The following is a 25076-nucleotide window of genomic DNA, read 5'->3' on the forward strand; positions in this document are numbered from 1 at the left end:
ATAATTAGTGTATGTTTATTTTAATGTGACTTTCAATGCTGATATTGCAAATCTGCCAAGTGACAACAGGGTCTTTTATTTAAAGCAAAATCTTTATTCGTGGGAATACAAGTCGAAAGTTGTTTTTTTTTTTAATAAATTAACTTGTAAAATGAAAGGTTCTTATCTAGTCACATGCACAAAATTGATGTAATTTTTTTATGTCTTGTATGAATTTGTACCGTTGATGACATTCCAAAGTAATGTTAGGCAACAATAGTGGTTTGACGCTGGATTCGTCGATATTTAATATAGTTACATATTTTTGTATGGAACGCTTGCATATTTATTTTTACATAAAATTCCCAATGTGTTCCTTCATACTCTAAAAAAGTGATTGAGGATCTTATTATTTAAATTTCGATTGTTCGCACAGCTTCTTCCCTGTATGAAATTCTAGGGATATGTTTTTTTTTTAACTTTTTAATATTTCGTAGATTGTAGCTAGCTCTGTAAATGAACTAATAGAGTTTTAATTGCCTTGAATAGGCACTGATATGATACAAAACATTCTCGCATATAACAAACTAATTAAATTATAATTTAATTATGCTATTTATTAGAATGATTTTCGTAACAGTATTCTTGCATTTTAAAATTTTTTAAATTGATGAAAATAAATTTTAGTTAAAAGCATAACTAAATTTTTCATACCTAGGAGCCTATTATATAGCTGTGTGAGCATTTGTTTTGATATCACTGGTGTTTTTTCTAAATAAATCATATTTAAATATAGTGTTCAAAGTAAATACCAGTATTGTGTGAAATAATAACCGCTTGACAGGAATTTCAAAATGGCTAATTTTTTTTTAAATTTCGAATAAACAATGCCAGTGATTTAAATATGTTTCATAGATTATTCAATTAGCAAAATATGAAGCACACACTGCGATAATAAATAGCTTTTAAGGTGTAATTTTTAATAACCAGATTATAAAATTCAGTTTCAATGTAAATCCAACAATTTTTTTATAAATTCAATCTACAATAGACAAAGTTATAATTTCAATCGGCAATGTATACAATAAAAAAATTATAACACATTATATCTTTTAGGAAATTCTCTGCCAAAGTACGACATAAAATTAGTTTATTTTGCTGTTTTATTTTGATTGTCAGTAGGTTACTATCTGCAAATTACTGCCTAACTAAAAGGATACAGTTGATGGCTGTGGAAATCAAGTTTCTGATGCAGTGTGTGTTCTATTCAGTGTTCGACAAATAAGAATTGTAGATGTGCATACTCGGGATTGCCAAAAGTGTGTCGATTGGGCGGACGAGCTCTAGTGCCGTTCGCAATACAGAATTATGAATGTTTGTATGTAACTTTTGTAAAATAAACGCCATTGGGTTATATTGTGTTATTATTTGAAAGACGGTCATGAAAACCAACCCTCTAAATTCCGTAATATACTCCCGACTTCGACATATATTAAAGAGAAAAATAAATATCATATGGAATTGGAGCCCCAGGCGTTCTACATCGGTTTTGTCGAGTTAACAGTTAACGCTAATGTTTTACACCTTTATAAATATCAATAAGCTAAGGTCACACAGTTTTATAAAAAGTGTGTTAAGTTAAATTATTATACATAGTTAATTTTTGGAAGCAATTTAAATTCCAATAAGCAGCCAAATAAATAAATAAATACTGACTGTGCTGCTGTTAAACTTCTTTATAAATCTGAACGTCAATTGTCAAAGCAGTAGTCTAGGGCAATCTGACAAATGCTTTGCCGAACGGGTAAAAAAAATTTTAGGTAACTATATATTAATTTTCTATCCTGAACCAACTGTAAAGTATATGTTAATTTGAAGTTAAATTATTTTTTCATAATTTTTGATCGAAAAAGTGAAGTGAATGTAATGCTGTAAAGAAAATATTATCTATCCTGTAAATTTCACTTATGTTTATTTAAAAAATTACAAAACAATATTTTAGAAAAACTTAATTCAAATAACTTTTATTTGAAGAGCTGAAGAAACTAGAACAAATAATTTAAATTTATTCATCATATAATAATAATAAAATATAACTTTATCTCCTTCGTTAATTAAAATAAGCGCCATCTGTCAATACTCAGTGATATCGACGTAGCAGTATAGTTCCTTAGAACTTTCAAAATAAATATAATGAGGACGCTTTAAACAAAAACTAACAGTACGATATAGAGAACTTAGTATATGACAGAATAAAAGGGCATTTAGGCATACAAAACATTGTCAGTAACAATCTGCTCTATGGATTGAAGACTTCAACAACAGAGAAAACACCATTATTAAAACAATAAAGATCATCATCATTTCAGGTAACGTCCACTATTGGACGTAGGTCCTCCCCATAGATTTCCATAAGGACCGGCTGAAAACGTCTGCTGATGAACTAAACACTGTCGACTGTCCATCTTGTGGACGTCCCACGCTGCAATATCTCCACTCCAGAACCATAAAGCTCCAGCGACCATCTGTTCTGAGCAAACTGTAGCTCGCTTCCTGCCATATCATATATCAATGATGACTTTATAAGATCACACATAAGTATATTAACGTAGTTAGTTCTTACATGGAGCAATTTAAAAAAGAAATAACTAGAATCTCCTTCTTCTACCCAAAAGATTTGCAAGTGAAAAGTCTAACTCTAACCGCATCCAACGTCTTCCCGCGACCTTTACTCGGTCCATCTCGTGGTGGTCCGAGAACCTTTCGGCCCCAACAACCGATGGTAGTTGAACGAGCGATGTACCCCACCTCCTGCCACTTCAAATCGATACGAGCAATTCTTCGAGCTACTGAAAACCTAACTCTCTCCATTATCCTTGGTTGACCTTGAGCATTCTTATAAAGACCGCCGTAAACGTTCACGTCTTGAATTCGTAAGTTATCACAGGCAGCGTACACTGGTCAAAGGCCTTCGTCTTCATGCATTGCAGTATTTTGGACGAGAAGATATTTCGCAGCTTCCCGATCGCTATCCATCCGAATTCGGTGAGTGGTCTTCCACATAAAGATCGACTTACCAAGTTGAACGGTATATCCCACGTATGCTCTACACGTTCGAGCGTAGAACCTCCGAGCATTACGTAGCTTACTACGTAATTACGTGTACGTAAATCAGGACAACTGAACCTTTAACAACCGTATAAGATATCAACACATTTTTTTAATATTTTAAAAAATTAAAAATATGCTATATGGAATTTTTCCATTCAAATTTGACAAATTCTTGGTCTTAATATATCTCGTGGGTTTCTTTATCTGATTTTTGTACATTAATGAAGACGTATAAATGATTTTTGAGATTATATACAGAGAAATACGACGATATAAATCATTTTACAGTTAAAATAATGTATTTTACAGTTTTAAAATATGTACATAATGTATTATTCTTTAATAATTAAACCAACTTATCTTTTAGCACTTTAAGTTAAAAAATAATTTAATCAAAATTTCTTTTATATACAAATATATACATTTGGTGGAGACTATGCTATCAAATTTAACACACGATGAGTAATACAATTGAATATATTTATGTAACCTTTTTGTGTTATTAGCTCTATATTTTAATTTGACACAGCAAAATAGCTTAACGATTTTAATAGCGCTATTAAAATCGTTAAGCTATTTTGCTGGAGCAATACCATTTGGCGGTAGTACAATCATGCTTACCTAGCCTCTCATAAAAGACATCAATAAACTTTGTGCATATCTTTTAATAGACATTACGTACACAATTCAAATAATATTCTTTCTACATTGTATTTCGTTTTGCTTCCATTTAAGTTTAAATGTAAACTGTACTTAAACATTAACTGCTACCAACCGTGTCGGCTTTATAGCTCTTGACGACTTATCTAGAATCAAGTACTGAAACCGGAGTGTCAAACTCAAAAACTAATTTAGGCTAAATAAACAATGCTCAGCTTTAGGCGTGCTGCAAATAAATCAATGTTAATAGACACAAATATTTTTATTTCGACTAATACATTGTCATAAACATACATAAATCTAAATTATTGTTCATGTCTTGAATTTTTTTCTCAGATAATATCTTTCCTATTTCGGGAGAAATTTAAGTGGGCTTGGCGGCTAAAATGTTCGTCTCCGGCAGCATATGGGCCGCGAGCCGCAAGTTTTACACCCCTGTTTTAAAATTTTTCAAGTTGTCATCTAATATGAGACATAAAATGACATGTCTTATTAGCAATATACCATTTCAATTGGACTTCATAAATTGTGGAAATATAGAAATCAATAACTTTAAATCAAACAGTTTACAGTTTTTATATGTCAGTACAGTTCAGTCAGTATTTATATGACAAACCATGAATACTACATAAATTTTGAGGTCTATAATTAAATTTTGATCATAATTATAGAGTTCGTAAAGTTATGCCTATTTCGGAGAGCCCCACGTTCGAAATTTCACTAATACGTGCGCCATGATTTGCGTTCGAAACTGCTATTTCAATTCGAATGCTAACTTTTAAAAAAATAATATTACTTAATACCGCTTATTTAAACTTGAACAAATACAACTAACTATACCGTTAATAGTAATAGTTTAATTTTGATTGTATAAATATTTTACATTTACATATGTTTATAGATAATTTACGTTTGGCGTAAATACCGGTTTTTCTCTATTGTACTTTGCCGACAAAGGTTAACGAACGGGACGATAACGTTATATTGTTTCTACTAAATTCAACTGCGGGCACACTTTTTTGCAGTGTTTACAAAAAATGATAACATATTTATTTTAGTCTTAGCTTATAAGGAAACATTAAATGGCTTAAGTTATTCGTTAAAATGCTTAAACAAAAGCGGTACGCGTTATTAAAATTATGTGTATTATTTTAAAGTTATACTTATAAGTAATAAATTGTTTTGGAAGCTCACAGGCGCCATAGGTGCACTCGATTACTCAGCCGCCTGGCATGCAGGCCTCGCGCACCGCCATCTTGCGGTAATTGGTCGCGGATCGTCACAACATCGGCCGAGTCGCGCGGCGACCGTTGCCTCGTTTTATCGTTAACGCAATAAATAATAATTACAAAATCGTGCTGCACTTATCTGTACGCATTCTACGTTCGATTAAAACGCGGGAAAGATATTTTGACAATATATTTGTCATTTGTGTCAAATTTAGTGATTTTTATGTTGTATTTTGTAATAAATCGTGTGTATTATTTACAACTTAATTCAAACTGTTTATAAACAAAAAAATTTCGTGAAAACCTGACTGACCTTTTATTGTGTCTAAATTAAAACAGTGATAAGAAAATGGAGAAGGGTGGGGGCTCCAGACTTCTTCAGATGCAGGTAAGCTGTTGTTTACCTTAATATTTACATATTAATAAATTGTTTTATTGTTTTGAAACCGGATTGCCGCTATGACTAATCAACAGTGTACAATGGGTTAATTTATAATAATCTTTATAGTATTCATATCGTTGTATGGAGTCTGGCAACCATTTCACTTTTATTTACTTATGTTTTTACTTTATTTTGTATTTAACAATTAATACAGCTACACAATGTGAATAGTACGTGAAAACATCGTACCAATCATGAGTTTACCTTGTCGGGCAAACAAACAAAACAAAACCTCATAAAAACCTTATTAGATTATATTGCTATTAAAGTTCCGAAATGGAAAACCTTACATTGAAACAAATATAATAATTAATGCACAATGTTATGGTCAAGGATAATTTTATGTAGCCAAAATGTAAATGAAAATGAATAATAAAATGCTGAAATAGCCGTACATAATTATATAACCAAGAGTACTTATAAATAGGAATAAACAAACTCATCTATCCATAAGTATTTAAAAAACAAAAGTAGGTAGAGACGATTCAAGGACTTAAAAAGTACTTTTGCCGAGTTTATACTGTTCTTTCTAGTCAATTTAATTATGTGTTCATAGAGGCGTTACAGTCGCCATTATCATTATTAATTTTACCGCGCCCTACCTTATTAAAACCATCCGCCTGTCTAGCCCGGCAGAAGCAGGGTGCGTTTTTTTTTTGTTAACGAGACTGCGAATATTTCCATAAAGCCTGTTCGAGTGGATTTTTTTTTTATATTTAGTTTCGCCGGTAGTACGCGTGGAGCCTTTTTACCTATCGTGCTTTTCAGCCACGCAAAGTTTTGTATGAAATTTGCGTAGTACATATTTATTCAGTTCAAGTCTGACTTCCTCAGAACTTTTTTCGACCGGTTTAATTGAAAATCTTGGATGTCCTTCGACTGAAATGATGATCCGATGATAATGTCTAGAATTCAGCTATCAATATGTCTAACTTTAGGAGGCCCGCAGATAATATAGTGTACTTAAATATAGAACGAAAAGATTAAAGAAATAGAAGAGTCGCTGCTTATTATTGTTTTAAGAAAATAACTTGTTGGATGTAGGCGCATATAGCTAACGGTGTAATTTCCTAGGATCCAATATTTTTAAATCTTTTTTTTTAATACGGAGATAAAATTTGTGTATTTACTTTAGACAAAAATAATCAATAATATTCCAATAAAATTATTCGACAGTTTAAAAAAAAACATAATTTCAAAATTGGAACGGAAACCATTTTTTATCTATTACATCAATATATTCTCTTGTAGGGGGGTAACTGGCATAAAGCGCATCGTACAAACAGTTTTTATGTGGAATTTTGCTCTACCTATTTAATCCTTAATACCTCTATTAATTATAAGATAATTTATGGAGTAAACTACTTCTTTTCTTTTCACGGTAAATAGGACAAGTATTTTTCAAACTTTTATGTGGCATGACGCCTTTATAAAATTCTTACACCCACCTATTTAATATATACATATATAATATTAGAGCGAAAAGTTTAAACTAGTGTCGAGTCCACTTTTGAATTGCATCTCTTAGCTATCATATTGCGAACAGGCGCCTACAAGAAACCTTCAGAGTTGGGTGTATAGGTTGGGGAACCTCCAAACTCCTTAACTTCTGCAACTCTGAGGTGGCCTGACTCATCGTCGTGGTCTCGAACCATCATCATAGTACAACAAGGATAGGGGTAGCGTGTACAACGCATACCCTGGGACGTGCTATCCAGAATAGCATAATGCGAGGGAAAAAGACTCTCTTACACCAATGCAGAGAACAACTACTAGGAGTGTTTTAGCGAAGTAGAAAGTAGGGTATGTTGAACATTCAGAATATTATCTCAAAAAAATCAAGACAAAGGTAGGATATAAAGTATATGAAAATGTCATTCATTCATCCATGTGAATTTGCAAGTTAACGGACCCTTTCGTTCCGTGAACTCAACACCAATGAAGCTGTAAAAGCCATAGTAGTCCATGGCAACCGATAGAAAGTAAAAAGGGCTGCTCCAAAAATCGCCACAATGGCAGGTCTCACAATGTGAATTAGAGTAGTTCAGAAAACCAATATTTATTCAAATTATGACGATAACGAAAGAAGTAACTTAATTATACTTGTCGATGATTTAAGTATGGAGATAAACATTTTCATATTCAGCTATTAATGTAAACAATTATAACAATTATTCTACCTGACCCTTATAAATAAAACTTTAAATCTCAGTATTCAATAGCAATTTCTGTTCCTTATTTGAATATGCCACCGGACCGTGATTCACCAACGGTCGTTTTTCAAACGCGCCAAACGTCTGTTTGCGCAGTTTCATCGCTATCGTCCATCTCCCTTGCCCATTTGAGATCATTTATTTGCGTAAATGTAATGGAGATAGCCCGCTTATGTTTAGTTTGACGGCGCTCGCGATGTGAACCTTGACCCCGTCTTGGCGGTTATTACGCTCAGTCAATGGAACTGCCGAAAAGTTAATCTTAAAGTTAACTTTTGTGAAAATATCGTCTTTTTATACTAGGCTAACTTAAAAAATACAATCTGTTATATAAGTGCTTGATATTTTTTTTTAGTTTATTAGCTCGCGGATTTCGGATCCGCGAGCCCTGAGTCCGATGAAGCTGTAAAAGCCAAAACGGCTAACAGCGCCCCTCAACATTCGAATATAGCCATCAATGGAACTGCCGAAACGTTAATCTTAAAGTTAACTCTGTGAAAATACTGTCTTTTAATACTAGGTTAACTTAAAAAATACAATCTGTAATATGAGTGCTTGATATTTTTCTTACAAAAAGTTTAGTATAGAAAATGTTATGACTATAATATAAGAATATTAGCAATTACAAGATGGCGAAAGTCATAAGGTTGGCACTAAAAAAAGATAGACTTGTTAAATCTTTTCTTAGTGTAGCTTTTTATTGTTTTCTTTGTGTCATTTTGGAGTGAAATAAATGTTTATCTACCTTACAGTGTACAAATATTTTTGTTATTATTAAAGTATTAAAAAATTATTAAAGTATTGAGTAAATAAGTTGCGTTTATTGTTTTTGTTATCGTACTGCCACAGGCCTGTAATTTTTGGCCGTGCGTCTGTCCGGACAGCTGGTTGTTTAAATATATAATTAATAATTCATGTAAACGGTGAGAAAATATTATTTCCCGTCTCTGTCGAACATGTGTCCCGCTTCTCACGATGCTATTCTTTTCTCTTGTTGCAAAGGGCCAAGCCTTGCAATGTGCTGATCCGATGTAATGGCTGGGTTCATGTTTTTCATTTTGTCTCTAGCCACTGCATATACAAACAGCTGCAAAGTAACATGGTTTAAACAGGATAATTCCATGCTAGCTGGGATGACACACTTCATACTGTGAAAATTTATAATCCTGACGCAGTTCATTAGAAGAATAAATTTATAAATTTTCTCTTTTTTATATGATCACTTTATGTATTAATTTAAAATCTTAATAATAAAAAACTCTGTAAGACTGTTTAACAATGTGATTATATATTCATTGTAATACTTTATGGTACGCTAGATTTTTTCTTTATATCTTAACAATCCTTTTTTGATTTTATATTGACGTAAAATAATTGACAGATAGAAGACAGAGGTGTTTTGTACTAAAAAAGAGGGTGTTTCTACTATTTAACATTTAACTTTTTAATTCTATAAAATCTTTTCTTGTGTGACAAATATATATATATGCCTATTTGATCGAATGATCTAGAACGAAACAATTTCCTTTAAAAAATCTTAATTTATAATAAGCAAATAACTTTTTACAATACGCAATCTGTAGGGACAGCTAGTAGTAGTATAATCGCTAAGGATCGAACCCATGGCCAACGTTCTCAAACTACTGACCCGAACTACTAAGCTGTCTACCTACTCACTAAGCTGCACGATAACATAACAATGCGAATAAATACATTAACCGTAGTAATAGTTCATGTTTACCGGTTAGGGAAGACTGTGTCAATACCGATTACTTAGAACTGGGCCGTTTCGGTGTTGGACGATCAATATTGAATTGTTCAGAGGTGACAAAATGTGAGGTGAAAAATTATGTCACTGAAATGTATATGTTAGTTATATATATATTTTTAAAAACTGAACCAAACTTTAAAAACAAAAAATTTGCACGTAAATATACTAAAACGGTAGACATATTAATGCCTAAATGATAATCACAGTCAATTACCAATGTTTCATAGATAAAATTAACTGAATTCTTTTTGGTATATCATGAATGCTAGTTGCACATTGATATATACAACTTCCAGGTGTTTGAGGTGACTAAGGAATGATAATGCATTTTACAGTAACTAAGATAGAGAATTTTCTCGGGAACCTTACATCGTATTGTGATGTCAAAAAGAATGCCTACATCTTTCGTTTAGTGAATTCTCCATGGTGTAACTACACTGAAAGTATTGGTTACCACCAATCGAGCTATGTACTGGTATCAGAAAACTTCGTATACCCCCAGAGTACATTACCCGTAACATTTTAATTTAATTTATTTTTTCAAGAGCATACATCGTCGGTAATATTTCCAGGCAGCAAAACTACCATCTGTACCTTAAACTTCGTCTTTCAAACCAATATCTTCGTTAAAAAAATTCAAACAATATTTTTTACAAAGCTGAACAAAGTGAATTTCATGAGATAAAAAACCACATTTGTTTCGTTATAAGTTGAAGTAGCAATGGGCAGATCATATAGCGAAGAAAAAGTTCGCTGGGGTCGTAATATTCTTGAGTAAAGATCACGGAGCCAACTCGAAAGGTTGATAGACGTCGAAATTTAAGGTGTGGGGAAGCGTGTCCATTAATGGACGTACTACAGAAGAATTATTTCTTCTGATGATGATGTATTAATCTTTATTTTAGCTGTTAACAAGCTGACCATAGATGTACAAAAGATTTATTTTTTATTTTTAATATAATTTCAAACCAAACGTTCGGTGTTTTTTTTTTACAAAGCGGTTTATAGGGAAAACAATGTTGCTATTATCCTCGCATTTTTTCTATATTTTGACCTAGGTGTCTGCCTTTTGCTTTAAAGTAAAAATTGAAAAAAATTCCGCGAAATTAGCGAGTGAGAAAGAGTTGCATAGAAATGAGTTTTTCGTTTAGGTATTGTCTATCTGTTGTTAACTCTATATTGATGATTAATCAAATTTATTGTGAGGCGAATTCAGGTCGTGTATCGAATACGTACATACCCTCACTGGCTCAAAAATACGTAGGATAATTAAGTTCTTTTTTTAGTACAAAGAAAGGTCCCTTAATTCGGTAATCCGCAGTAGAAGTTATTATTTAAAAATAAGCTGGTGATAAGTCTCTCTTTCAACAACTTACATATTGGTGCCAACGATAGCCATCAAGGCGTCTATATTTTCTGCCAAAAGATATAGCGAAAGCATACTACGGTAGAAGAACGTCATCATTTTTGCTCGAAAGTGTAATCTAAAAGGAAATTATGTAAATCTATTTTGTGTTCATTCGTTTCGATGAATTCTAATTTCAAATTTTAAAACGATTAAAAATCGTCACAATCGCCATTCGAAGAAAATTTGTCGATGAAATATATTATTGGTTTTCGTGTTTATAAATGACAATCTTATCTATCTAATTTACGCATATTTCTTTGTTTAATGAAGACATAAGTTGTGGTCAAGGATTAAATATAGGAAGATGTCGTTGGAGCATTTTTGTGTATTATTCCTTGATTATTCGACATAATAGAAATGATCAACATATACAAGCAGATTTGTAAATTGAAGTGAAAAGGCGCGCAGAACTGAAGATCGATGAGGCTTTAAGATTCAGGCTTAAAGACCACGGGCAGGCAAGTGCAGCTTAGCACATCCGCCTACAAGGTGGATACGTGATCATCGAAAAGGTCATCGAAAGACGCTAGTTGCAAGCGGCTTTGAACAGGTCCTTTTGGAAATCAATGGTGACTTAGGTATAGCTGTGGAGATCATGAATATGATGTTATTCGACATATGTACTTTAGGCTATACTTTATACATACAAAGTTAAACTGAAACAAGCATATGTGTTAAACTTAAATATCAACGAAGACGATTGTTATGTTAGTTAAGTCATAAAATGCAGGTAGCGATGGCATACTTCGCCACTTTCACTCGCACGACGGTTGCGGGCAGGTCATAAACTTTAACCCTTTCACGACCACGGGGACGCCGGTGTCCCAAGCAAAAATCATGGATTATTTAAATATTTACGTAACCATTGTAAATTATTTTTTTGTTTTAATATTTCGGAAAGTACCTTTTAATTATTTTTTACTGGCAATATGGGATAACTAACACCGTTTGTTGTTTATCGTCATCGGAACGTTAGAGTTCTTTTGGCGCGAATGATCTGCTGTTTGGAATAAATAATTGATATTGTAAAAGTACTTTTCAAGTTTTTACAGTGTCAAATAATCATTACCTGGTAAGTAAATTGTTATTCTAAATATTCAGTAGTAATGTATTTATGTTGTATTCTGTGATAAATCGTTATAAAGATTATGGGACACGGATGTCCCTGTCGGCGTAAAGGGATACTTTTTATAGGGAATTTCTTAACTTTTGGCCTGGTGATATACCAAAATGCTATCATTTTCTTACTCATATTTTTCTCAGAATATGTTTCGTAAGGGACGTGGAGTTTTTGAACTTCGAAAAAATAAAATTCTTCAAATTTTTGTGGGCGACAATAGCGATGAGGAAGATGACTTAGTGCTTGATGACGAAGACCAAAGACTTCTAGTACAGGATGATGACCAAGGGGTATTTGATGTCGAGGTTGAAGAGACGACGACTCTTCAACGGCAAGAATCACCTGAACCTTCAACGTCTCAAAAAAACAATCCATCGAATCACTAACCAATCATCTAACAACAGGAATTGTTTCGCCGAGTACCACAAATAACTTGCCCTATTATATTTATATTATTCATAAACAAGTAAAAAAAAGTACACTAAGTAACAAATGTACATTATTTACAACAAAACAGACTTACCAACAAGTAAACCAAAATTTAGAGTTTAAGTAGAAAGTAACCCTTAGCGACCAAAGGGACATATTTGTCCCATAAATTTCCAAAAAAAATGTAAAACTTTTTTGAATTTTTAGTATAAATTATGTTTTTAGGATGCCTATTAATTCATTACATCTAGCTAAATTGATTAAATAAGGTACCGTAACCTTATGGTCCTGAAAGGGTTAAGGATTTATTGTGAAGCTCCGCGAATATCGCTTTTCCGCTGTCATATTATTAACATAATGTGATTTCACAGAAATGTCTGCTTATACTTGGATTATATATTAACGGTGGACGAAAAGGAAAATAATTATTTAGTTTTATAGTTTGTTTCCGAGATATGATACATAAATTAAATAACATATGTTATATCGTTCAGAAATTCCACAAGTGCGAGTGGGAAGGGTGCAGAGAGGTCACTTAGTTTAAAATCTCTTTTAAAGTATCGAAGTTCGTAGTTCCCTAGAGCGCCTCCAGCCGCTACATACTACAATTTTACCAAATTGGAAGACCGTCAAACTCTCAAATCGTTCTGGGGGACACTCCATGAAATGAATAGGCTCAGCAACCCCCCCCCCCCCACGAGGCACCCTTGCTTTTTGGGCTGCCGCTAAACGATATCATGGCATATATAGTTCGAAATCTTATTAATGTTATGAGGGTCACCGAGATAACGTCTCATACTGACAAATGCATGCGGTTTATTTCTTGGACATTGTTCATAAAAATGTTCATTTTTACTAATCAAAACTTGCTGAGCAAAATTTCAAAGTCGTTCAAATTGTGTTGATTTTTATATCTATTTGATACAAAAGCCATATGACCTACATACGTGCAACGATTATCCTAAAGCATTATCGGCAGTTGGCGGGCCCTCGCGATCGATACGGCCCGAGCCGCGGACACCACGTGTGGACTGTCTCACGTACTGACGTTCACACGACGTATGACATTAAGCATACGTAACGCTATAGTGTGACTCAGTTTTTTCTTCATAAGGAGAAAATCAATTGCTGGCCGCAAACCGCAAAAAAATAATTAAAAAAGAAGACGATGTCCTAGTTTATCTTTTTTTTTTTGAACCGGCACGCCAACAGCAACACATAAATTTGAACTAGTTCAGTATTGTACAAAGTCAAATATATTTTTCGATCGTAGGCGTACATTGCGCTATTAAATATGGTAGCTTATATCTCATCATCATGTAAGGTGATAGACACCCGCTGCAGTGTCTTTACGCTGCCTTGTCTATGTGGTCGGTCCATCAGATGGGGGAGCTATCCACGCTGCGTCTACCAGTTCTCGCCAATCCTTTGAACCTTTCGGCCGAGCAATACGTCGAGCCTAGATCTAAAATTTAGCTGCGGTCGATCTTATATTATTCACACTTTCTGGATTAATTATATACGATTGCCAGTGCTCACAAATAACTTTCAAGACTATGGGCAGCAGCTTTCCAGAGTGTGATCACATTGCGATCGCAAAGCGTGGCGATTATGGTATATCTCCTAAAGATGTCTTTGGGCAGAGCGTAAATGTGCTGAAACGAAAACGACGACGTGTAATATTTTAGTTCTCTATTTAAACGCTAAAAATTTTATAAAACAAAATATATTAAACAGCCCTAAACAATCAACGTTAAATTAATTACAGACAATATATTTCGTTATATTCTTTCGTTACAGTAACTTTTAGAAAAGGAAATATTAAATAATATACAGAAACCATTCCATAATTAAAAACACGAAATAGGTAATAAATAAATATTTACTATGAGTAAATACGTTTTGGTATATCTCTATCTTCATATATCGCGACGTGGTAAAAAGCTTCTGTTTTATTCGAATTACATAAGCGTTATTAAAAAAAAACAAATTCAAAATTAATTAATATAATGTAACACATTTATTCCACTTACTGCCGTAGTTTTGTTTCAACACAATGACTTGGAAAAATAATTTAAAATTAAATATTATAATTTATTAATGTTTAACGTGTTACACGTTTAAATGAACTACACGTTATTCTTTCCGGGTAGGTGAGCACTTGTGGAAAATTAATTATGTATTTGTTAGATAAAAATATTTTCTATTTAATTCGAAACGGTTTAATGGTAAGTCCGTATAAAAGGCAAAAGCTCGTCGGGTCGCAGTTTGAGTTTAATTGCTATAGGCCAGTGATTCCCAAAGTGGTCTATATCGACCCCTGGGGGTCTATGACAACCTGCAAGGGGTCTACGTTAGCGAAAAAAAATTTGAGGGTCCATGAAATGAAAATGGGGGTCCACGATAGTGGATCTCAACACATACACTGATAGTACCTATTTACTTACATCATACTATCTTATAATATCAAAACATTTACATTATTTATAAAAGTATCTATGAAGTAAAAAAATTGTTTATTTAATGTTACGTATATTTTACATAACAGAAACAAAATTTTATTTTGAGTAGTTTTAATTTAAAATCAATTAAGTAATAAATGTATAAATTAACATGTGTTTTACTTTAAGTTTTAAACACTAAACTTCACTACAGTTAGTAGGAGGTAGGTCTACCCAACACGGAAAAACATGGAAGGGGGTCTACGACACAAAAAAGTTTGGGGAACTCTGTTATAGACATTACGACACGTTTTTTAAACAAACAAAATTAAATACTTATACTAAGTCTTTATTAAATAACAAAATGTTCATGTATATTTTATATTACTAAGTCAGGTATCACACAACTTTTCCATACCTAGTTAAGTAATAACGTTACATGTATTTAATCTTTTTTGTTATAATCTATAAAGACGGCAACTTACAGTACCGTTTTATTAGTCGTGCGGCAGAGATAACGCTCTACGAAACCGGAATTAGCCGATTGTCTCTTTCCAAAGATCGATGTGCCATATTTATCGCCGGGTATAGTAAAACCGACACTGGCTACTGTGATAATTGGAACCTCGCTGCGACTGTATTCGTATGTTCTTTATACGCATACTTTTTATTAATCTTAATATGTTACTACGAGTTAGTTCTGTGTTTATTAGTCGTACAGGATGATCGGTTATAGATTTAAAAGCTTTATAGAGTTGAATATATAAATTCGCTGTCTAATAATATATGGAACACCCTATACAAAATCATTGGTTTCAGAAATAACAGATAACGTATTGATAATATACTAAGAAAAAGCTTCTTCACAATATGTTTTAACACATAATGATTTTTAATAATTGTTTACTATATACCGACAGAGTATGTACTGCCCGAATTTATTGATCTGTCGCGTTTTAACAGTAAAGAAAATAATTTTACATATATCAGAGTGGTCACAGATATATACGGGACGGTTGGAAGTACTTGTAAAACTTTTTGTTTACATAAAAGCTATCACCACTTCAATCTTTTACACCCGATCACTCTGTATACATGTTTGTATTGTAATGATTGTTTTTTAGTAAATATAAATGCATGAGTAACGGACATTAAAATATATTAAATTCAGGAGAATGAATTGTTTACATAACTCGTGTCTCTTAGATTGTCTGATCTTAATATGTAAGCAACTTCTTCGAAATGTGAATAAATATTAAAATAAGGAAACAAAACAATATGTAAATAATATACTAAATTAAAGAAACTGAAGATTAAACTGTAGAAATGTATACACAAATAATCTAAGGTGACTGAGGATAGGATGGAAGGTGACGAAGAAAAGGAATAAAGACAAATGAAAAATGTAATAGAGCAAATGTTAAAGAGCGAAAGATGAGAAAATAAACTATAATTTAAAGAGAACTGAAAAAAGTTATTGCCCCAACAAAATAGGGGGTGGATCGAAATGTCCCCTATAGCGAGGGCCAAAAAAAAGCATTTTCTTTGATAAATTTATAAGTACGGGACAATGCCAAGGCGTGTCAGGTTTCCTCACAAAAGAAAATTTTATGTAACGTTTCGATATATATTAAATCATAAACCAATATTTCTTCTATCTGTTTTGCTACAAAACTTTAGTTTATCCTAACCTTGATAAAGTTTCTAAAAGAATATTATTAATGGCCAACATAAATATAAAAGTTATGTCGTTTTATTACCAACTTCACCATTGGAGATTATAAATATGGATAATTTATAAATATCTAGTGAAGATCACGTGCGATCTTGTTAAGATCGTTGGAAGATATCTATGGAGGAAGCCTATGTCCAGCTGTGGACGTCAAATCAACGACAACGGACGTCCGTTAAAAAGATGATTAATCAATAAAATACTATTAAATATATAATATATCTTCCTTTATTAATCAACCACAGAGATCTCATACGTTAAAATAGAAATGACAGAACAGCTCAGATTGATAATGCCTAGAATCAAATAGAACTTTATAATGACACTCCAATATTTAAATTTACGAAATTAGAGCTCTAAATGCGTTATAAGAAGAGACCACAACGACGTAAGACGTCCATAGCTAGACATTGTACTCCCCCATAGATTTCCATCAGGACCGATAAGAAGCGGCCAGCATTCAGGGTCCTCCTCCGAGGTTCTTCCCACTTTTTTAATTCAGCCATAATCATTATAGCAATTAATACAATTAATTTCCATGATGTAATATTTTTTAAGACGAAGAGTGATGAAGAATTTTAAATTAATTCTATAATATTTCTAAAAAAATACTGGGGAAATTATTGTGAAAATTTACACTATTGCTCGTAAAAAGATATTTATTTAGACAACCTAAAATAATCATAATGTATTCGATTCTTACTCGAACGAAATTAAGAGTTTTTATAACATTTTTAATATATTTATTATTACTTTTTACCAAATTGAAAAAAAGGACGATAGCTCTTTAAAAATTATTGCCAAATTTCAGCTAACCGCTTCTGCTTTTATGTAATCAGTGAAAACGATTACTATTGCATTTCTTGCTTGTGTTCACATTTTTTCTTGGGAATGTGTATAAAAACGGATTACAAGCGTCTCTATACGAAAAGAATCTTTCTATTGACGGTATTATAACACCCTTTAAAGCAAGTACAAACAAAAAACGCAGTGAAATGATTTTTGTTTCAAAATGTCTTTATTTGCAAATAATAAAAAATGTGTCAATTATTATATGCACAACAACAACAAGTATAATTATATTAATACTAGCTGATCCCGCAATCGTTGTTTTGCAAAAAAAAAATAAAGTTTTTAATTAACAAATGTAAGATAAGGGTTGATCATAGAGGAGTGAAAATTTAGGTTTGTATGTATTTTTGTATGCTGTATCATAATAAAATAAAAACCAAAAAAATTGTCTAAAAAATTTAAAATAAAATTTAGGGGTGGACCACCCTTATCACTTAGGGGTATGGAAAATAGATAGTAGCCGATTCTCAGACATACTGAATACGCATGTAAAATTTGGTAAAAATCGGTCAAGCCGTTTCGGAGGAATTCAAGTTCGAACACCGTGACACGAGAATTTTATATATTAGAGATTACGTGACTTGGGCACCTCCAAACATTATCTAATGCATATATTTGGATTAAGATATCATGTTTTAAATATAGGTATAGATCAAATAACAACCCACAATTAATAACATTTGCTTTTTGCATCACAAAGGCGTCCAAGTCAGTGTCTGCAGTGTACAGGTGAACTCGTCAGTAATGGCGCCGATCTTTGCCCGCGATCTGCGGCGGCTCCGAAGCGCTTTTGATTTATTCATTCGGAGGCTGCATTCGATCCTACTGCATTGCGTCAGCCCGAGCTCGCTATAAAACATTTTTATAATTTATACGCCTCACAGCAGCCGAGACTACTTTCATCTCGTTGAGTTTTCGAATTCTCTTTTTAAATATGAACATTTTACTTTTTATTTCTGTTTTATATACCGAGTGAATAACTATCAATGGTAAATTAGTAGTTCATGTTTTTATATCATATTATTAGTTCAGAATTAAGAGGCACCAGAGGTTTCTTTCTGGGACTCCTCAAATATTCTTGAGACGGACCCTGGGGTTCAGTGGAAAAAACTTCAGCAACAGAGTAAAAAGTATCTTGTATATAGAATTTCGTTCCAAAATCAAAAATGCCCACGAGATTTCTAAACAACTCTTTGTTTTAAATTTTCTAATCTATAAAACACCTGTAGTGGGTTTAATGTTATTACATTGAAACAGTAATTTACCCATCTACGAAATCCTATGCTTGTTTTTCCTTACCATTTCTATTATTTAACTTGAAGTAGTGATCAGCGCTAGTGGACTGAGACTGTCGATCCTGGCGGTCGCAGATTCGATTCCCAGTATACAATATAATCTTAAATCTTTGTGTATTAATAATATATGATTGCCACTGCTCACGAACAATTTTCCAAAAGACTGGCAGCAACGTCCTTGCGTAATATAATACAACGCTGCGATCGCTAGTTCGCCGGTCAAGCGAGGCGATTATGGATATCCCACAGATATCTTCGGCGGAAGTCTATGACTTTTAGTGTGACTTGTGTGTATGGGATGAAACAACCAAGTACATAAAAGTCAAAGGATCGTAATTTTACTTTGTATATATTATATAATATGGATTTCCCTCTTGTATTAACATATTTTTAATGATAACTTTTTGGTTAACGACCACGTAATGTAATTATCTTGTAAAAAAAACTTTTAGGCAACCAAAAAATATCATAGTTTTTCTATTGAAATGTAAATGTGAATAAATGATGATTACATTAATTCTTACGTGCCATATATACTGTCAATGTCTCTTTGAACTACAATAGAGATTTCTTCGAGAAATGTTTAAGAAAATATCCATAGAATTGACATCGCGTTTAATCTATGTGGAGAGTCTACTGTTAAGTGGTAAGGCGATCGTAGCTGGAGTACCAGTTATGTATGGCTTACAATTAAATTGATATTTCTTATGCAATAACGTTTGTTTAAAGAGAAGGTATGAAGAAACTTGTACTAATTTACCACCTTATATATTAAATTATTAAAATGAAAGTTTTATCGTTCAATAACCTTGTCCTTGAGATCCATTTCTCTCTAACAGAGTATAACGAACCCTTCCGAAATAGAAATAGGTGTTGCACCCAGACGGTTCTAATGGTAAAGCGAAATTTATGCACGTTTATACTTCGGCTCACATCTGCGACATAAATCATCGCATCCGCGGACCACGTGGGCAAACGAGCTGCGCTTAATGTTCCACTGACCAAAATTAAGATCCCGCAATCCAAAAATGAACATGTTGATAATGTCACATTGTGGGCGGGGTTTTGCGAGATCGAGTTATGCCAGTTTTGTAACGTTGCAAAATCTGGGTCACCCACGCTTATCGCTTTTTAACTCAAGTGTTTGTTTAGTTTGTTAAGTTAAAACTTTCAAGTTCAAATAATTTACCTTGTTAGTTCTGTCCTTTGTTGTCTAGCATATACATGATTTAACATCCCGTGTATGTTAAAATACGGCATATCTTTATTAAATCCTCATGAAATTTGTTACTCTGTAAATAAGCAAAAACAATCGAGTTAAATCAAATTATAATGTGATAACTGTAAAAGTTTATAGCATATATAAAGCCCATAGACGTCCACAGCAAGGCGTAGCCCTATCCCAAAGATATCTATGAGGGATATACCATACTCGTCACGCTTGGCAGGCGGGTTGAAGATTGCGATGTGGTATTCTAGTTCGCAGAGAACGCTGATGCCCATCATCTGGAAACTTATTTGTGAGCAGTGACAATCCTATATAATCAATGCACAAAGTGTGAATATATAAGTAACCCAGGACAACGAATTAAAATAAAAAAACGGGAATTAGGAATTTTAAATTGAAAACTAAATGACATCAGAGAACATGGCGAAGAAAAAGAGGCGATAAGTATAAGGATTGTGAATGAAAGAAATAGAATAAAAGAAAATGAGAGGAATGAAAGAGGAGGTAGCAATAGAATTTGTGGAAGGTGAGATAGGACAAAGAAAATAACCTTCCCTGTGCCAAATACGATAGGTTAAAATAAGTATCCCCGGAATGGAACCCGCGAACTAGGGTCGCAAGTACTTACCGCTAAGCTACCACTGCTCGAACCATACTATAGTAAAAAGATTATTATGTAATTTTATTGTTTGGGAAGAAATTAATTTAAGTACTATATTTAAGAGTATTTGTAAAAGTTAGGGTGAGTTACGAACTCTCTCAGCTTTAAATAAAATTATTTTTTATCATAATTGGCCTATTTAGTGATTTTTCTAAAATAAAAGAATAATCAATAAATATATTTTAATATAGTATATAAAACTACAAGTAAATAAACCAAACCATTTAGGACATCGGCGCCACAAGATCCATTTACGCAAGCAACCGGCGTGAGTCAAATGTTCAGGCGTCACCGCACCGTCTCTCTTAATGTTCATTAGTACGTTTCTTGACGTCATGGTGGGTTTTAAACGAAGAGACAATCGCTAATGATGGAGTGGCGACGTCCTCAAAGCCAATGCTCCGTAATATATCTATATACGTAAAATCATTTACTGCGGTATACATGGTGATTGGTTATAGGTGTAAAAGATTTAAAGGGGTGAATGTATTGCTCATTTGATGTAATTTGATTTATGGTACACCTTATACAAAAATCAATTGTAATGTATAATAAATAACGTAATGATTATACAATAAGTAAAAGCGTTTTCAAAATTATGATTACTACACATTATTTACTATCCATTACTGTAGACTATGTACTGCCAGAAGTTATTTGCCTATCGTATTTGAGTGGAAAAAATAAATTAATGTGATATATTTTACAATGAAAGCTTTTTACTGAAAAATAAGCTGTTCATAACATATATGTATAATCAATTATCCTGTATATTTCAATGAAACGTATCTGTGTAATAAAATATACAACGAAATTAAAACTATTATTTATGTTATGTTATCATTGATTGTTATTTAATAAAGAAAAAGTATGTAACATATTTTCTGAGTGTTCACTTTATACTGGGTGATTGAAAATAGGTGTAGTCTTTAAAACTTGCTGACATGTAAGCTATATATAACAACGTATTACAGCTTTCAAACGTATAACTAATCCTCTTGTATATCTTAATGAAACATATCTATGTTAATAAAATATACAACAAAATTAAAGCTATTGTTTATGTTACTACTAAACAGGTATAAATAATGCAACACTTTGTTCGAGTTGTAGTGGAACAAGCTTAGAGATAGTACGTTAACTTTTTCTCTTATAACTTCATTACCATCTTTCTTAATGTCTTTCAATTTATTCTTTAAAAAGAACATGATGTATTACATTTCACACCTCCAATTATTAAGTGCCAAAAATTAAACTCGATCGTTTTATCATATAGAACAGATACGAACTTGATTATTGGTGCAGTATTACCTTGGTGTTATTTTGGTGCGTGCTCTGTTAAGTATTAAAAAGCTTTGGATAAAGCAGAACCATTTAGATGACAACTAAGTTATTTTTCCAATTCGGTTGTTTTTTTAAAAAAAGGTTGGATTAATTATGTTTTATAGTTTTGCGTACTGAACAGGAGTTGTGTGGAAGTTCCACCGTCTCGTTTTTATCATTACAGGTCAAAACACATGGCAAAAATCTTTTCTATCTATATATATATATGATATCTATGGGAGATATATACGATAATCGCCACACATGGCAGACGGATTCGCGATCGCAATGTAATACTGCTGCATAGCGGAAGTAGCTATATATTAGTCTCTTTCTTAGTTAGGATGGACTTCCGCGAGGTAACGCCTGAATCTATTGGATAGAAAACCGTTTGTCTAAGATACCTCTTTGTACAACGCGATGGATCCGGCACTTGCACGGTGAGACAATGTTACAACTCAATTACAGAAATGTCTCTACTCATTCTATTACTAAAAAAACAGGCAATTTCTTCAAATCGCGACCCTAAAATTGAGCACAAATAAATTTGTTCTTAATAGGAACTCTTTTTCTTGCATATTTATTGTACTCAATAACAGGGTGTGTTTGATAAAGGACCTATTTGTATCTGGCTGAACGCGACGACGTTCTGCGTGCGTCGGGTAAGCAAATAGTAACAGACCATTCTGACTAATTGAGGAATGCAGCGTAATGGCCACTTGAGTCAATATCAAGGCGATGGTATGGAGAGGTGTTGCAGCAACATTTATCAGCTATTTTAATAACTATTCGAACAGTTATCAAATACTTCCCGTCTGTTTGATTTATTTGAACTTAATTCTGTAAAATATTAGTTCTTCCGTGTATTGTATTATTAATAGTGGCGCTGGTAGATAACTTATAACGATTAATGCATCACGAGAAGCAAAAAGAAGTCAGAAGATTTTACTACAATTTTTTTGTCTTAAACGTGATTATAATATGTATTTTGCCTATATATTTAAAATTAAGTGTAAATACAATAATTAGTATCAAACTATTCGTTCAAAGTATTAATTAATATATTTATTATTTTAGCAACTTGCAGCTCGAGAGCCACATGCGGCTTCTCGAAGGATTATATACTTTTTTAAATGTACCAGAGTTCTCTTTTCATTTTTGTCTTATTCATTTAAATAAAAAAACATTTAAACAGCGTCTGAAAAAATTACTGAGGAGTGTTGTCAAGAATTTTTTTTAAAAAATCTTTTAAGAATATTAAAAGAAGTAAAACAAATATGTTTCATTTTTAATAATAAAATTCATAAAATCAAAAACATAATTCATACTTCACAAAAAGTTTTTTAAAATAACTTTTTGAATGCTATTTTGCGGTTGGCGAAATTTTAAAATTTTTAAATTGCCCGGACTATTAGGGAGATCGGCCACCCCTAGTCCAGTTGTCATCAGATTTTTTTACTTTCTTATATCTTACACGAGCTTGACAGTTGACAATTATATTAACATTGATAACAATAATATTGGCAATAAATAAAAATGACTTCTCAATTGATTTACAAAACTACTTTGAAATAATAAGGTAGATTCTGATTTCCAAAGTCCAGCTTCACGCTCTTCTATTTCAGAGACACTCAGTCGTTGCGCATGCGCAATAATTTATAGTACTTACGCACGGAGAGATTGCATTACACCTGTTTTTGTATGATGGCAGGATACGCGATAAATCTTTATGTACATACCTTTTCCACAAGTGGCTGCTGTCACATATTATGCATTGTAGTTAATGTATATGTATTTATTACAAAAAATATAAAGGACTACCGTGGCATTCATCTGTCATGATAATTAATATAAATCAATAACTGTTCGTTACTCTCGCTAAAACTGGATAATTAGCTAAAAAAATATTTAAACTGTTAGAAACATACATGATTAAGAGCTTCAAATTGATTAGGAGTGTTGTATTGCGATGCATTTAACGTAATAAACGAATTGTATTAAATTTTAACTATACTTTTGACAAATATCTTAATTTAATAGTTATATAACTTGCATTTATTGATTTACGGTTCAACTGCTACATAACAGTAGCATACAAGTATACTAAAATATTAGTTGTTTGTTGGAGAGTCTCTTAATTTATTAATAAATATTACTGCTTTAGATCATTTAGAAAGATACCAGAATACCAGAAAAAATCAATTTCATACAAAATAGAATTATATACAACTCGTCTATAATGACATCCTTCAATGTAAACTTTAAATACATGAACGATTTCTTTGGTTCTCGGATTTAAAATAAAAAACTTTTTATTTATTTATACATTGTATGCATATGTGTGTGTGCGTGCACATGCATATGTGTATATATGCATTATTATGTGAGTATATCTTTATATGTATCTTGTAAGACTTTGTTGCACATTCTGTGTGTGTGTGTGTGATTATGATCTTTTTGCACGTGCTCACAATGTAAATAATGCTGAAGGCGGAAATTTGTAATGACCCTTTGATGTATAAATCGCCTGTTAAAACGTAACTAGTTTTTAAGTTTCCTGAATGAGTTACAAAATACAATAAAATTTAAAGCTACGAGGGTTCCAAACGCATCCTGATCTGGAAAGAAAACACAACAAACTCTGACTGGCTTTTTGGTGATCATTTTTTCAAATATCATTAATGCAGTAGTAAGAGGAAGGCCGCGTTTGGCACCAATAGTAGCTTTAAGCTGAATGATTACATAAGGGGTGAGGTAAATTTCATTATTTTTTTTAGGTTAAGCTCTTCTGTTATTCAAGCGTTTGAGTATAAGTGTATATAATTAAATTTCCATAAGATCTTTGACCTTGCTTTTCTTTGTTTTTAATCCAAAATTGAAAGTATATTCTTTATTAAATTTAATTACAGCAATTATATTGAAATTTACATGAATGGTAATATACTGTACACATGAGACATTGCTAATTGTCATGTAAAAAGCATTCCCTGAGTTTCTGGATGGCTCTTCTTAATTCCGAGACAGTGATAGCTTATAACTTACAATGTATAAAGAACTAGTTGAATAAAGATATTTTGAATTTCGAATTCTAATAAGTATTCGTATACAAGTGATAATATGAATAAATAGATAAATTAGACCGTAACTTGTACAGATACAAGACTATCTTCACGTATAAAGAT

General features: G+C 32.5%; 1 protein-coding gene across 1 annotated transcript in view; it reads left to right on the forward strand.

Annotated features, from left to right (window-relative positions):
* Window positions 1-5291: 5291 nt before the first annotated feature.
* The window catches only part of LOC137919756 (zinc finger C2HC domain-containing protein 1C), a 54287-nt gene continuing 34502 nt past the window's right edge, over window positions 5292-25076 (forward strand). The window contains exon 1 of the mRNA XM_068762936.1: window positions 5292-5367. Within this exon, the coding sequence (XP_068619037.1) occupies window positions 5329-5367 (39 nt within the window). The 5' untranslated portion in view covers window positions 5292-5328. The remainder of the gene's footprint in view (window positions 5368-25076) is intronic.

This window comes from Battus philenor, unplaced genomic scaffold (assembly GCF_028537555.1).
Source record: "Battus philenor isolate CCGP_79_NKW_IND1 unplaced genomic scaffold, ilBatPhil1.0.hap1 SCAF_17, whole genome shotgun sequence".
NCBI lineage: Eukaryota > Metazoa > Arthropoda > Insecta > Lepidoptera > Papilionidae > Battus > Battus philenor.